This window comes from Mesoplodon mirus (assembly GCF_964341445.2).
Source record: "Mesoplodon mirus genome assembly, chromosome: X".
Lineage (NCBI taxonomy): Eukaryota > Metazoa > Chordata > Mammalia > Artiodactyla > Ziphiidae > Mesoplodon > Mesoplodon mirus.
In genome coordinates, this window is record NC_138981.1 from 30,520,506 (window position 1) to 30,538,280 (window position 17,775).

Genomic DNA, 17,775 nt, shown 5'->3' on the forward strand with positions numbered 1-17,775 from the left:
AGAACAATCTGGACAAATTTAATCATCCTCTCAGGTATTAGGTCTCCATACTATAACATACCACTGAGTAAGAAATTGCATTATCATATTAAGAGATAACTAACTTTGAGAACGTACCAGGTACCAGGCACTGTGCTAAGCTCTTCACATATATTATCTCAGTTAACTTTTATATAATAATTCTGAGGTATATCCTATTATCTTCATCTTACTTAGAATGAAACTGAGACAGAGAGGTTAAATAACAGGTCCAAGGACACAAAAGAAGCAAGCAACAGAGCTGTGATTCAAACTTGGCCGGGTTCATTTAAGAACCCTTAATTTTGACACCTCCACATCCCTGAATTTCTCTTATTCATTTAACATCACATTAAAAGTGCCCTTTCCCACGACCTACAAAACTACCATAGTTTTATTAACTGTCTTTTATTTATTTGTGTCATCTATAGCTGCACTGTTCAGTACAGTACCGCTTGTCACATGAGGCTATTTAAATTTAAATTAATTAACAGTCATTAAAATTAAAAACTCAATTCCTCAGTCAAAGCAGCTACCTTTCAAGTCCTCAAAAGGCACATACAGCTAGTGGCTACTAAAACTGATAATGTACAACATATCCATCATGACAGAAAGTTCTATTGGACAGTGCTGATCTAGATTGTCTAAGGAAAAAAGGAAATCAATGCATATTTCTTAATAAGTGAACACCACTAAACATGTCTCTTAAATGAGCTATCATTTAGATTGCTATATATAACACTCAATACATTTAGGAAAGATGAATTTTCAAGAACAGACTGAGTTTATTTTTCCATGGCATAACCGTTTTCAAATGAACTATGGATCAAAAACTTTTTATTTTTTGACTCTCAAATACCTAGTGCATTATCTGACATATAGTAGGTGCTCAATATTTGTTTATTGAACTAAGCAATATTTTTCTTTTCAAACTTTATCCTCTGTTCAGGTACACATTTCTTATTTCACAGAAATAAGTAGTTGACATGGAGTCTAATTTGCATGTGCAGACCAACCGAATCAATGATAAAGAAGCAGTTCCATTTCACTTTGATTGTGTGACCTCGTAAAATGAGGATAATAACAACCATTTTCAAAGTTTGATAAGATTAAATAAAATAGCACATGTAAATACATCTAATACTTAGTATAAAATAGGGGATGATTAAACATTAATTTCCCTTTCCCTTTTACCTTCCCTTCAAGAATTAAAGTAAAACAGATCCAAAAGAGTTTCTTTCCTAAAACTAAAACCATGAAAGTTCATCCATCTGCACAATCAAAGCATCTCAGTCAGCCAGGAGAGGTAATCAGAATTAAGCAGACAGCACAGTAGGTAGGCATGAAAAACCACTTGAATAAACTGGAAGTCTATTCAACCAGTATAGAAAGTGAGCCAACATCACCTCCCCAACACCACAGACAAAACAAACCAAAGCAAAACATTGCTTCAGGCAAATCGAATGCCTTTCATTAAAGGCTGAAGTAGTGATACTGATTTGACAATTAAGATCTTCCCTAAGAAATGACATTCATTTCTATAAAGATTCTCCTCAGTTTTTGAAATTATGTGTAGCTGTGGAATTCTCCATTAAGTCTAAAATTAATTTTAAATTAGTTTAAAAAGTATCACCATGTATTTTACACACACAAGCATACACACATATATATCCCATACACACTTTTTAAAAAATACATACTCACTGGGCTAAGACAAAATAAAGTTGTGAGAAAAACTAGTAAGGAACTATCAATATCCTAATGGACAGGAAATCAATGATTAAATACATTAAAAAATAGATTCATATACTCTTTTTTTTTTCACCCCGCCACGCGGCTTGTGGCATCTTAATTCCCTAACCAGGGCTTGAACCTGGGCCACGGTAGTGAAAGCGCAGAGTCCTAACAACTGGGCCTCATGGAAACTCCCCCTAGATTCATAAACTCTTAATATAAGTAGGCCCTGGGAGAATTTAGAAAATAAAATTACCTTGACTTCCTCAAGTTTTTCTTTTAGTTGCTGCTCATCTTCAGGTTCAAGTGGAATACTAGTAATGTTATCTGCTTCTTCCAACCATAAAACAAATTCATTTAAATCTCTTTGAAATTCTGACAAGATATCCTTTTGTTCTTCTAGCCTGGAGAAAGAAGAATAAAATTGTTATCAACAACATATTTCTCAAACTTTCTTTTTTTATTTAGGAAAACTTTAAAAAATTGCACTTTCAATAAAATAAGCCATTTTAAAGATGTTAACAATATAATATTTTTAAAGAAAATTTATTCACAGAGCAATTTCAATGCCTCAAAAATCTCTAAAAGGCGAGATTAAAATTGGTCAAGAAAAAAATTCTAATTTTAAAATTCCAACATCATGTTATTAAACTAGAGCAGTGTTTCTCAACCTCAGCACTACTGACATTTAGGATTAAATAATCCTTAGCTGTGAATGGGCTGTTCTGGGCACTGCAGGAAGTTTAGCAGTATCCTTGGCCTTTCCCCACTGTATGCCAGTGGCATCCCCCCAGTTTTGACAACCAAAAATGTCTTGAGGCATAGTCAAACATCACCTTGGGGGCAAAACTGCCTCTGGTTGAGAACAACTTCACTAGAGTAAGTATCTAAAATGAAGTTGCATGTTTTAAAATGTTTAAATAAAATATATCTTTATGGGGCTTCCCTGGTGGCACAGTGGTTGAGAATCTGCCTGCCAATGCAGGGGACACGGGTTCGATCCCTGGTCCAGCAAGATCCCACATGCAGCGGAGCAACTAAGCCCATGTGCCACAACTGAGCCCATGTGCCACAACTACTGAAGTGTGCCCTAGAGCCCGTGCTCTGCAACAAGAGAAGCCACCGCAATGAGAAGCCCATGCACCACAACGAAGAGTAGCCCCTGCTCGCCGCAACTAGAGAAAGCCCGCATGCAGCAACGAAGACCCAACTCAGCCAAAAATAAATAAATAAATAAATAAATAAAATATATACATCTTTATGGAAAATTGTAAGGTAAAAGTAAAAACAAGAGAATTAAATGAAAACACTAAATTACTGCATGTTAGAATGTTTTCCAAATTATGACTCATAATCCTTTTGGAGGAAAGAGGGAAACTGATTTAAAATACTTAACATATGTTGTACTAGTGGAAGTTTTTAATTATAAAAACACGTATACTGTATGTTACTCAATTAGCCATAAATTTATTCTTACAGATTGAATCATAACACAGCTGAGCAAAACGAGCTGCGCTTAAAATAATTTACAGTTTTTTGTTTTGTTGTCTTTTGGGAACTATATATCTCTGGTATGTAAGTTTTTAATTGAAGTATAATATACATATAGGAAAGCGTACATATAACTATATAGCTCAATATAGTTTTAAAAAATGGATACACCAAATAGCCAGAAAAGGAATAGAATGTTATCAGAAGCTCAGAGGCCCGCTCTTGACCCTTGCAGTCACTACCTCCAAGTGTACAGTAACCAGTCAACTTTGATTACTTTGCCTGTATGAATGTTATGTATATGGAATCATATACATTGTCTTTTACTCAATATAATGTTTACAATCACCATCCGGGTTGTGTGTAGTTATCTTCCTCACTATATAGTACTAAATTGTATAAATATATAATATATCTCTGTTGGTGGACATTTGAGTCATTTCCATTCAGGGGCTGTTAGGCTAATTTTTTTTTTTTTTTTTGCTTCAAGTTAACACATATTTATTGAGGGCTCATTTACTTCCAGTGACTCAACTGGGCACTAGAATCAAATATAAATGTATTATGTACCTTGCCTCGAGAATCTCACAGTCCATGAGAGGGAAGAAGCATGTAAATCTAGGACTGTGACAGAATATTGTAGAGCATAAGTTATTTCTGGGGCCGGGCATAGGAGATGTCCCAGAGAAGATAATGGTCTACCTGGGTCTTGAAGCATGAAAAGAGATCTTATTCACAGCCTGTACAAAGATAGGGCATTGAGAGAACTACAGTTACACTAATTCCCCAAACCATATCCGGTTACTGGATTTGCACTTGTCTACCCTCAGTTTAGTTCTTTGCTGGGAGCTTGTCCAAAGTCTACCTGGAGCACATGAGAAGACATTCTCTTCTCTGTCTATTCTCAAAACAGTAGATCCTATAAAAACCCAAGTCATATATGGGCTCCTGTGAAAACTCAAGTCATATTATATCACCGTTGCACTCAAAACTCTTCTATTGCTTGCCAATTCATTCACATAAAAAGCCAAAGTCATTACAGCACTCTATGAGGGTCTAGATTTGTTCTGTTAAATATACTAGACACCTTTGAATGTGGCTACTGAGCACTTGAAATGATGTAAGGGGAACTGGGGTGTGCTGTAAGTGTAAAATGCACACCAGATTTCAAAGACTTAGTACAAAAAAATCATCTCTGTACCTTCTACTCAGTTTTGCTGGGAACCTAAAACTGCTATAAAAAATAAAACTAGTCCAGGGGGGAAGGGAGGGGGGAGGGGTAGATTGGGAGCTTGGGATTGACATGTACACACTGCTATATTTAAAACAGATAACCAACAAGGACCTACAGAAAAAAAAAATATTTAGACATTCACAGAAAGACAGACAAGATGAAAAGGCAGAGGGATATGTACCAGATGAAGGAACAAGATAAAACCCCAGAAAAACAACTAAATGAAGTGGAGAGAGGCAACCTTCCAGAAAAAGAATTCAGAATAATGATAGTGAAGATGATCCAGGATCTCGGAAAAAGAATGGAGGCAAAGATCAAGAAGATGCAAGAAATGTTTAACAAAGACCTAGAAGAATTAAAGAACAAACAGAGATGAACAATACAATAACTGAAATGAAAAATACACTAGAAGGAATCAATAGCAGAATAACTGAGGAAGAAGAACAGATAAGTGACCTGGAAGACAGAATGGTAGAATTCACTGCTGCAGAACAGAATAAAGAAAAATGAATGAAAAGAAATGAAGACAGCCTAAGAGACCTCTGGGACAACATTAAAAGCAACAACATTGGTATTATAGGGGTCCCAGAAGGAGAAGAGAGAGAGAGAGAAAGGACCAGAGAAAATATTTGCAGAGATTATAGTTGAAAATGTCCCTAACATGGGAAAGGAAATAGCCACCCAAGTCCACGAAGTGCAGAGAGTCCCATACAGGATAAACCCAAGGAGAAACGTGCTGAGACACAGAGTAATCAAATTGGCAAAAATTAAAGACAAAGAAAAATTATTGAAAGCAGCAAGGGAAAAAAGGCAAATAACATACAAGGGAACTCCCATAAGGTTAACAGCTGATTTCTCAGCAGAAACTCTACAAGCAAGAAGGGAGTGGCATGACATATTTAAAGTGATGAAAGGGAAGAACCTACAACCAAGATTACTCTACCCAGCAAGGATCTCATTCAGATTCAATGGAGAAATCAAAAGCTTTACAGCCAAGCAAAAGCTAAGACAATTCAGCACCACCAAACCAGCTCTACAACAAATGCTAAAGGAACTTCTCTAAGTGGGAACCACAAGAGAAGAAAAGGACCTACAAAAACAAACCGAAAACAATTAAGAAAATGGTAATAGGAACAAACATATCAATAATTACCTTAAATGTGAATGGATTAAATGCTCCAGCCAAAAGACACAGGCTCTCTGAATGGATATAAATACAAGACCCATATATATGCTGTCTACAAGAGACCCACTTCAGACCTAGGGACACACACAGACTGAAAGTGAGGGGATGGAAAAAGATATTCCATGCAAATGGAAATCAAAAGAAAGCTGGAGTAGCAATTCTCATCAGACAAAATAGACTTTAAAATAAAGAATGTTACAAGAGACAAGGAAGAACACTACATAATGATCAAGAGATCAATCCAAGAAGATATAACAATTATAAATATATATGCACCCAACATAGGAGCACCTCAATACATAAGGCAACTGCTAACAGCTATAAAAGAGGAAATCAACAGTAACACAATAATACTGGGGGACTTTAACACCTCACTTACACCAATGGACAGATCATCCAAAATGAAAATTAATAAGGAAATACAAGCTTTAAATGACACAACAGACCAGATAGATTTAATTGGTATTTATAGGACATTCCATCCAAAAACAGCAGATTACACTTTCTTCTCAAGTGCACACAGAACATTCTCCAGGATAGATCACATCTTGGGTCACAAAACAAGCCTCAGTAAATTTAAGAAAACTGAAATCATATCAAGCATCTTTTCTGACCACAACGCTATGAGATTAGAAATCAATTACAGGGAAAGAAACATAAAAAACACAAACACATGGAGGCTAAACAATACGTTACTAAATAACCAAGAGATCACTGAAGAAATCAAAGAGGAAATAAAAAAAAACGTAGAGACAAATGACAATGAAACCACTACGGTCCAAAACCTATGGGATGCAGCAAAAGCAGTTCTAAGACAGAAGTTTACAGCTATACAAGCCTACCTCAAGAAACAAGAAAAATCTCAAATAAACAATCTAACCTTACACCTAAAGGAACTAGAGAAAGAAGAACAAACAAAACCCAAAGTTAGCAGAAGGAACGAAATCATAAAGATAAGAGCAGAAATAAATGAAATAGAAACAAAGGAAATGATAGCAAAGATCAATAAAACTAAAAGCTGGTTATTTGAGAACATAAATGAAACTGATAAACCATTAGCCAGACTCATCAAGAAAAAGAGGGAGAGTACTAAAATCAATAAAATTAGAAATGAAAAAGGAGAAGTTACAAAGGACACCACAGAAATACAAAGCATCCTAAGAGACTAGTATAAGCAACTCGATGCCAATAAAATGGAGAACCTGGAGAAAATAGACAAATTTTTAGAAAGGTATAAGCTTCCAAGACTGAACCAGAAAGAAACAGAAAATATGAACAGACCAATCACAAGTAATGAAATTAAACTGTGATTAAAAATCTTCCAACAAACAGAAGTCCAGCACCAGAAGGCTTCACAGGTGAATTCTATCAAACATTTAGAGAAGAGCTAACACCCATCCTTTTCAAACTCTTCCAAAAAATTCTGGAGGAAAGAACACTCCCATACTCATTCTATGAGGCCACCATCACCATGATACAAAAACCAGACAAAGATACTATACTACAAAAAAAGAAAATTACAGACCAATACCACTGATGAATATAGATGCAAAAATCCTCAACAGAATACTAGCAAACAGAATCCAACAGCACATTAAAAGGATCATACACCATGATCAAGTGGGGTTTATCCCAGGGATGCAAGGATTCTTCAATATATGCAAATCAATCAATGTGATACACCATATTAACAAACTGAAGAATAAAAACCATATGATCATCTCAGTAGATGTAGAAAGAGCTTTTGACAATATTCAACACGCATTTATGATAAAAACTCTCCAGAAGTGGGCATAGAGGGAACCTACCTCAATATAACAAAGGCCATATATGACACACCCACAACAAACATCATTCTCAATGGTGAAAAACTGAAAGCATTTCCTCTAAGATCAGGAACAAGACAAGGATGTCCACTCTCACCACTATTATTCAACATAGTTTTGGAAGTCCTAGCCACAGCAGTCAGAGAAGAAAAAGAAATAAAAGAATACAAATTGGAAAAGAAAAAGTAAAACTGTCACTGTTTGTAGATGACATGACACTGTACATATAGAATCCGAAAGATGCCACCAGAAAACTACTAGAGCTAATCAGTGAATTTGATAAAGTTGCAGGATACAAAATTAATGCACAGAAATCTCTTGCATTCCTATACACTAATGATGAAAAATCTGAAAGAGAAATTAAGGAAATGTTCCCATTTACCACTGCAACAAAAAGAATAAAATACCTAGGAATAAACCTACCTAGGGAGACAAAAGACCTGTATGCAGAAAACTATAAGACACTGATGAAAGAAATTAAAGATGATACAAACAGTTGGAGAGTATACCATGTTCTTGGATTGGAAGAATCAATATTGTGAAAATGACTGTATTACCCAAAGCAGTCTACAAATTCAGTGCAATCCCTATCAAATTACCAATGGCATTTTTTATAGAACTAGAACAAAAAATCTTAAAATTTGTATGGAGACACAAAAGACCCTGAATAGCCAAAGCAGTCTTGAGGGAAAAAAACGGAGCTGGAAGAATCAGACTCCCTGACTTCAGACGATAGCACAAAACTGCAGTAATCAAGACAATATGGTACTGGCACAAAAACAGAAATATAGATCAACGGATCAGGATAGAAAGACCAGAGATAAACCCACGCACCTATGGTCAACTAATCTATGACAAAGGAGGCAAGGAGATACAATCAGAAAAGACAGTGTCTTCAATAAGTGGTGGTGGGAAAACTGGACAGCTACATGTAAAAGAAGGAAATTAGAACACTCCCTTATACCATACACAAAAATAAACTCAAAATGGATTAGAGACCTAAATGTAAGATAAGACACTATAAAAGTCTTAGAGGAAAACGTGGGAAGAACACTTTTTGACATAAATCACAGCAAGATCTCTTTTGATCCACCTCCTAGAGTAATGGAAATAAAAACAGAAATAAACAAATGAGACCTAATTAAACTTAAAAGCTTTTGAAAAGCAAAGGAAACTACAAACAAGACAAAAAGATAACCCTCAGAATGGGAGAAAATATTTGCAAATGAATCAATGGACAAAGGATTAATCTCTAAAATATATAAACAGCTCAAGCAGCTCAATATTAAAAAACAAACAACCCAATCCAAAAATGGGCAGAAGACCTAAATAGACATTTCTCCAAAGAAGACATACAGATGGCCAAGAAGCACATGAAAAGCTGCTCAACATCACTAATTATTAGAGAAATACAAATCAAAACTACAATGAGGTATCACCTCACACCAGTTAGAATGGGCATCATCAGAACATCTACAAACAACAATTGCTGGAGAGAGTGTGGAGAAAAGGGAACCCTCTTGCCCTGTTGGTGGGAATGTAAATTGATATAGCCACTATGGAGAACAGTATGGAGGTTCCTTAAAAAACTAAAAATAGAATTACTATATGACCCAGCAATGCCACTCCTGGGCATATGCCCAGAGAAAATCATAATTCAAAAGGACACATGCACCCCAATGTTCACTGCAGCACTATTTACAATAGCCAGGTCATGGAAGCAACCTGAATGCCCATCGACAGACGACTGGATAAAGAAGATGTGGTACATATATACAATGGAATATTACTCAGCCATAAGAAGGAACAAAATTGGGTCATTGTAGAGACGTGGATGAATCTAGAGACTGGCCTAGAGAGTGAAGTAAGTCAGAAAGAGAAAAACAAATATCGTATGTTAACGCATATATGTGGAACCTAGAAAAATGGTACAGATGAACCGGTTTGCAGGGCAGAAACTGAGATAACAGATGTAGAGAACAAACATATGGACACCAAGGGAGGCAGTGGTGGGGTGGGTGATGGTGGTGTGATGAATTGGGAGATTGGGATTGACATATATACACTAATATGTATAAAATTGATGACTAATAAGAACCTGCTGTATAAAAAATAAATAAAACTCAAAAATTCAAAAAATAAAACATCTCATTAGTATATTTAATATCATATACAAGTCAACATATTATTTTTAATATATTGGGTTAAATAAAATATATTCATTTCACCTGTTTCTACTCTTTCTTAAATGTGGCAATTAGAAAATTTAAAATTATTTACAAGGCTCACCTTATTTTTCTATTAAAAAGCACGGATCTATAAAATCTGCTGATCCCCTTTGTCTTTACTTCTCTGACCTCATTTCCATCTACTTTCCCTTCCTCTTATCCTTCTTGAGACCCACTTGCTGTGCTCCTGAAATACACAAGATGCATCCCCGCTTCTAAGCTTTTGTACTTGCTGGTTTTTTCTGCCTAGAATGACCTTCCCTCACAAATCAAACATGGCTGGTTCCCTCACCTCCTGCAGGTCTTTCTTGATGACCCTACTTAAAATCACACCTCTCCCCGCAAATTTCTGTTCTTTCTCCCTGGTTTACCTTTCTCTTTAGTTCTTAAAACTAACATACACTATAATTTGGTTATTTTGTATATTGTCTATCTCACACACAGGAAATTAAGCTTTCTGAGGGCAAAGATTTTGTCTGTTTTATTTACTACTGTTACCTTTTCTCCTGAAACAATGCCTGGCACAGAATAGATGCTAAATAAATAAGTGTTGCGTGAATGAATGAATTCTGCCATCATTCTTTTCAATCTTGTGTTCCTGTTTTAAAAGAATCTTTCTCATTCTTTGCAATATTCATTCTAAAACATGATCTTATTTACTCACTAATGTGCACTACAGTATTCCATCAAATTAAAGACACCTTCAGTTGCAAGTCATTATAGTACCATTGTAAGTACTACCAGGATGTGAGTTGGAGTGGGCAATGGTGCTGATTACATGATGACACTTATTACTTAGAGGTTTTATTTTATTAAGAAATTGTTCTGGGCTTCCCTGGTGGCGCAGTGGTTGAGAGTCCGCCTGCTGATGCAGGGGACACGGGTTCGTGCCCCGGTCCGGGAAGATCCCACATGCTGCGGAGCGGCTGGGCCCGTGAGCCATGGCCGCTGAGCCTGCGCGTCCGGAGCCTGTGCTCCGCGACGGGAGAGGCCACAGCAGTGAGAGGCCCGCGTACCGCAAAAAAAAAAAAAAAAAAAAAAAGAAATTGTTCTTTTAGGTTTATGTATATTTTTGTCTTATGTTCCTCTTGAGTATGCATAAATAGTAAAATACAAGTGAAAAAATTGGTGTGGTATTCTTAAAACTTCCTCATATTTAGAGTCTGAGTCTCCTATAGCACTTTTCCCTTTAAAGTAACTGATGTCTGTCTTTTTCCCTATACAAGGTCATCTTCTGTGATATCGAGAGTATTGGCAATGTAGCACGTCTTAACAGGGCTCTACTACTGCTTCTTGGATTTTCTTCTAAATCACATGTGTCCTGGCCAGCAGAAATTGTAAAACCAATCTGGATTTCAGCGATATTAATGTGATAAAATGTGCCACTTAGAATGAAATTTGGTAAGTTTGCATAGCCTCCCACCACTGATATAATGACTTAGGTTCTTTTGGCTGCTACCCAATTGCTGGTTGTTTCAGGATTAAAAAAATAAAAATTCATAATGTAATGACAGTTTACTGTTACCTTTAGTTTATAATTATGAATGAATATTATCATCGGCATCATCTGCCTGATGCTTGAGCTTATTTTCTGTTAATAGAGTCATTAAAGGTTTGGCATTAATTTCCATGGGAACTAGTGTATGATTATGTGAGTTTTTGACAAAAACAAATATTTTGGCTCTTTTTGTAAAGTAACGATGCCTACATCAATGTCTAACGTTGACATTAATGGTTACTGAAGTATTCGAGATTTAGGGAGGAAGGGTCAAAAGAGGAAGCTGGTGAAGTGGCTTGAGGCAGGGTTATGAAGTGGCTAGTGTTTTGCTTTAATCTCTAGGTGATGAACTACTCCAATTTTTTGAGTAGAGAAAGATTTATTTCATCCACTCACTCTGGCTACTCTGTGGAGAATGGATGTGGGCAAGGGAGGTATGACGACAGCCCTGAGTTCTAAAGGGCAGGTTCAAATGGCTGCTAATCAGAGACAAAGGAGGAGCAGTCAAGAAACAATAGTGCAGCCTTGGGGGCAGGGTCCTGATTGCCCCTCAAGGGATACACATAACAATATCTTTGAGCTCTTCTGCAGAACTAAAACCCCCACCAAACGGAAGATGTTAACTACTTGATGAAGCATTCTTCATTACAGAGAAAGGCACCGTTGGCCCATCATCACCTGACCCCAGAAGATCTCTGGATTGAAGGAATGCAGGCTCTGCACGCACCCTGCTCCTTATCAGCAACCCCGCCCCCTTGACTGTAACACTCCTCACAACCCCCACTCCTGCCCCGAGTTGGGACACACAGTTGTGAGGACATTAACCCACTGTGGCCTCCTTTCCCTGGCAAAGCAATAAAGCTATTCTTTTCTACTTCACCCAAAACACTGTCTCTGAGATTTAATTCAGGGTCGGGGTACAGAGGCCAGATTCAGCTTCAGAATCAACTATGAGACAACTGAGACCAAGGTGATAGGCAAGGTGATAAAGTAATGAAGGTCCAAATCATGAAGATGTAGCCAGGGAAAAGGAAAAGACAGGATGTTTAAAATGTAGGAGATTCAACAGGACTTGTGGATAAAAGGAGAGAGATTAGCATTAGTAGCTAACAATTATTAAGCACTTTCTATATGGCAGCCGCTGAATCGAGTACCAAGTTGTCACATTACTACTGTGAGATGGGCACTTGTCTTTCCTCATCTACAGATGAAAGAAAATGAGGCTTAGTATTCTCCCCAAGATCAAATAGCTAATAAGTGGTCAATCCAGCATTCAGTCTTGGGTCATCTAGATCCAGAGTCTGTGCTCTTCACCTGTTCAACCTATTACACCTGGTCTAGGAGTGACCCCACCTTATCTGGCTGAACAGACAGTATTTACTCCAGCTGAGAGTACATTTAATTGTATCAGATATTTAAGGGAAATTACTAGTTTCAAAAATAGAGAGATCTTGAGCTCAGGGGAGAGAGGAGGGCTGGAAATATGGAATTCAGAGTCATCAGCAATGAGTTGGAGGATAAAACATAGTAAACTAGCATTTGAACTAATAATGTACACTTCACATTTGGCATCTTCTGAGTCCATTCTTTCTTCATTTTTAGGTTAATGATAGACAATTCTCCCACCTCCTTATTTAAATTGAAAAAAATAAAAGAAGAAAAAGCCCATTTCACAGTCATTCATTGATTTCCTATGTACAGGTTACCTGTGGCTCCGGCCCCTCCCCCACCCTCCCTCTTTGACATGGAAAGCCAAAGGAATGCCTCGGGTGTTCCTCTGGCCCCTGCAAAGGCTACACAGATCTGTGAAGGAGTTCTTCAGCTCAACAAATATTCAGCTGAAGGAGAACATGGTTTTCCCTTCCTGCAGTCTTCATACTGTTGTTTTAGTGATTATCCTGAAGCCCCTACCTTTGACTTCAGAGAGATGTAAGGGGTGATGTAAGGTGGGTAGCCACCCCCACCATAGACACTGCACTCCCCACAAAGCTAACTACCCCATCTCACCTGAGTCCTCTTAACATTGATCTGGACAGGGGTTACCGAGGAGGTTGGAAATCACTGACAGTAGACATAATACCACTGCTACTTCTCAGCAAACCTTAGGAGGAAGTGGCTGGTCTCAACTGCTGGCAGCTTGCTTTAGAATGTGGGATAGCACCATTTTTCCTCAGACTCTGGACTGAGAAGCAATTCTGGAAGAGGAACAATCCCACTATAGACATCTTTTATTCGTTTAGCAGTTCTAAGCCAGTTCAAATCCTTGGGTCTAGGTTTCAAGGGTATTTGTCAGTCTACCTCATCTTTCTCTCTTTTCTACTCTCTTTTGTAAATCTTTGTCTCCTTTAGTATTTGACTCTAGATCATCTTGCATGGTGTCTCATATACTGAGAGCAACCTTATTTCTATCAATCTTCCTCATCTTAGTTAAGTAAAACTGTGTTAAAATCCAATTACATTTGTAAAACCTAGACAGATGGATAAGACTTTTCTCAACCTTCATCTAGAAACTGATAATTTCAGGGAAGAAAAAAATCCCAAACCAAACAAATAAAAGCTTGAAGAGCAGGAAAGAGTAATATCAAACCAAAAATAGAAAAATTCCAAACCTAGAATAAAACTCTAAAAGCAAATACCTCTACCTCCACTTCAAACATATCTCAAATTAATTACTTGCATATTTTTTCCTTTCAAAAATATCCAGCCAAGAATAAGAGTGGAGATATACTTATTCATTGTAATTAATATTTATATATTTAATTGGGATCAAACTCTATACAAACATTGTATACCTATTCATTTAATATGCTACTGTATTTCCTTAGGTCATTATTTATTATTTGAAAAATTGATTTTTAAGATCTGAGTAATAAGCCATATATAAGTACACCATATTTTACCATTGTTCTGTTATTTGGCATTTAGCTTGGTTCCAATGTTTCATTATAATAAATAACTCTATAAAAAATACATTTGTTTATGTGCTTTGGCTCATCTATCTGCTAATTTCCTTAGAATAAGGAAGAAAAGTTAACAATGAGAATACTAAGAATTTAGATACACATTGCTAAATTTCTTTGCAATGCTGGTACTAAGAATACATGTACACTTCCACCAACAATTATAAAGTATAAATTAAAAAAAGTTATAAAATATGAAAGTCAATAGACTTATCACTACTGAGCATTAAAATTTATATACTTGATAAAAGAAAAATAGTTTGTCATGGATTTTTTTTACATTTTTTATTAATAGAAAAATTAAACAATTTTGTATACATGTGTATATTTGTCATTTGTTTCTACTGTCAGTCATCTGCTGTGTCTGTTGCCCATTTTGCCTGAGTGTTTTCTTATTTGTTTGTAAGGGCTTTTTTCACATTTTCTTAAAAATATATTTATTGAGAATATTTTTATAGCTTCCCTTTTACCTTTCTTAAAAATATTTTTGCTTCTTTCTAAATAAAATTTTATCAATTTCTTTGTTATTTCTTTCATTGATACTACTCTGAAAATTGTGACTACCCCACAATTGTTTAGATATTTGTCTTTATTCTGGATCCTTATACGTTCATTAAAAAAAACATAAACCAACCAAACAAAAAAACCTAAGTGGATACTCCCCTGGTGGTGCGGTGGTTAAGAATCCACCTGCCAATGCAGGGGCATGGGTTCCATCCCTGGTCCGGGAGGATCCCACATGCCGCAGAGCAACTAAGCGCGTGCACCACAACTGCTGAGCCTGTGCTCTAGAGACCACGTGCCAAAACTGCTGAGCCCACGTGCTGCAATGACTGAAGCCCACGCGCCTAGAGTCCGTGCTCTGCAACAAGAGAAGCCACCACAATGACAAGCCCACGCACCACAACAAAGAGTAGCCCCCTCTCGCTGCAACTAGAAAAAGCCCAGGTGCAGCAATGAAGACCCAATGCAGCCATAAATAAATAAATATTTAAAAAACGAACTGCTTAATCCATTTTAAATTTATATAGTTGAGTTTCTGACCTTGAAGGGTTTTTCAGAAATTGATATTTTTTTCCCAGCACAATCTATTCTCTATTGATTTGTGGTGATTTCTTCATTATATTTTGTGTTTTACATGCAATAAGGTTCTCTTTGCAGATATACCACAGATTTTTGTGACAGCAATACACTACTTCAACCATTGCAGCTTGAAAGTATGTCTAATTCCTGGTAGGTTAAACCCCTCTCTTACCTTAGATATTCTAATTTATGTACTATGAAGTATCATTTGGTCAAATTACAAAATAAATCTCAATGGGGACTTTGGTAGGGATTCCATTAAATCAATAAATTAATTTGTGTAGAACTACTGTCTTTCCAGCATAAATCTGCTAAATTTTCTGTTTACAGTGTATTTGGACACTGAGAGTATCTGGGACTCATCTGTGCACTATAAATAATTAAGTACGCTTTCTAATTAACCTTCAGCATCAGTTTGAAAGGCAGTGACTTGCATATGATTTTATGGATATTAACTGTACACTAATTTGGAAAAGTCTTAAGAACTCCCAGATAGAATAAATCATCACTTAAAAAGTAAAAGCTTTGGCTAAGCTATTTGCTATAATCTTTCTTTCACACAATGTTTGTAGAAAACTTTTTGTTGATGACTTAATTTCTTAAAGAGTACAGCATCTTCTTCTTAAATATGAAAACATTTGGTAGTCATTCCTTGTCTAGGTTTGTTTTTTATACTTTGAAATATAAAAAAAATGGCGCCCAAATCCCACCGGGACCCTGTTATAATCTGCTCTTTCAAGTGCATGTGTTTTCTGAAATTTCAAAAGCCCTGGTTTGAAGTTTTAAAAGCTGCAGTTTGAATTTATGTATTCAGATGATTGCAGAAAAGCTAAGGAACGCAGTTAGCATTTCCAGGCTTGTCTCTTGACATAACAGTTTAAACGTGGTTTATATTTGCATTCATCACATGAAGTGTTATTTCTTTGTTTACCTACTCACTTAATGCTTATGGTAGGATTTATTCAGGCATGTGGTAGTAATAATAATGAATGGGATATTTAACATCACCCATCTGCAATTAAGTGCTAAATATTTTACTTTTAGAGGCATTTCAATACACTTAGCTACCTTTTTTTTTTTTAAAGAATGGCTTCTGTTTGAAATATTGGCTCTGTAGCCATTTACATTATAAATGCTCTCAATGCAATCGAAGGAAGCACATATTATGATGGGGAGAGATTTGCATACTCAGAAAGGAAGAGTTACTGATGTGTTGCTAAATTCAATGAATTTAACATTAATTCTAAATGAACATTTTCTGTGGGGCTGCTCTTACCCTAAGAGGTAAAGACTGCCAAATCACGTGACGTGATTTTAGAAGAGGAGGGTCTACCTAGTGTTTCAGGCCAAATGCTAGGTATTTTCACATTTGAATCTCTTTTAACACTCAATACATCATGTGTATTGTCTCCCTAATATTCCCAATGAAGAAATTGAAGCCCAGAGATTAATGTACCATATATATCCAAGTATAAGGTGATTCTCTATCCTATTTTCCAAAAAAGAAGTTCCTCTCTAAGTTTCTGATCAAATGTAACATAGAAACTTTGGAAAACGTAGATAGAATCATCACCATGCTTAATTCAATAATTTGATGGTGCATACTAATTTAAAATCATATAACATATTACATTAGAAAGACCACTAATTTAAAATTATATAACATTAGAAAGATCACACTTCCTCATTCATAGTTTATACAACAATTGTGGCAACATTCTTCACACGCATCTTCAACACTGGATCTGTCACTCTGATGGATGCACTTTTTGAGTTATCTAATTCAGTTTCCTAAACAGTGTCATCTCCACTTCCACCCATGTGGCTTGAGGTACAGTACTGCTGAAGCCACGTGTAATGTTCTCCTGGAAATTTTATTCCAAGCCACAAACACACATTTACGTACAGAAGACAGTTTTATGTTATGTAAAGACAGTTTTTCTTTCCTCTGTGCCATATGTCCGTGAGCTACACGATGCAACCACTTACTGAGTTGCTTTTAAAATAATCTTTCCAGGGTTTGTTTACAATGGCATTCAACTCATGAAATTGTGATGTCATACCACCAAAGTTAATCACTACTTCTGTTAAACTTGTTTTCTTCCTGTATCAAGTGACTGCTACAAGCCACCAAAATAAGCATAAACTGAGATTATGCCAATATGTCTTTCCTAGACAGTACTTTGTTGTTTTGCGCAAAATAAAGCAAGTGAGTGTCTTATAATTTGAGAAACTCTAGAAAGATTCTAATATAAAGGTGTCTCGTAAGGAAAAAAAAACATTCATGCTTAGGCACACATAGTAACTTCTCCAAGTCATACTGTCTAGAGGGCATTGTTAGCATCAGAACCCAGGCATCAATTCGATTTTTAAACCAACCAACATACCTCCCAAATCTGGTTAGTACACGAGTCACACAATCAGACATTCATTCATTTTGCCTAGTTTGTTCTTTATAAAAATCAAGTGCAACTGAGAGGCATAACATATTAAGGTTCCTCAGGCATTTACTCCTCA

The 17,775-nt window shown here is 36.3% G+C and overlaps 1 protein-coding gene across 2 annotated transcripts in view; it reads right to left on the reverse strand.

Annotated features, from left to right (window-relative positions):
- Positions 1 to 17,775, reverse strand: part of DMD (dystrophin) — a 2,064,872-nt gene that overhangs the window by 790,694 nt on the left and 1,256,403 nt on the right. For both annotated transcript variants that reach the window (XM_082609524.1, XM_082609523.1), the window contains exon 46: positions 2,009 to 2,156. In XM_082609524.1, coding sequence (XP_082465650.1) covers positions 2,009 to 2,156 — 148 coding nt within the window. The remainder of the gene's footprint in view (positions 1 to 2,008; positions 2,157 to 17,775) is intronic.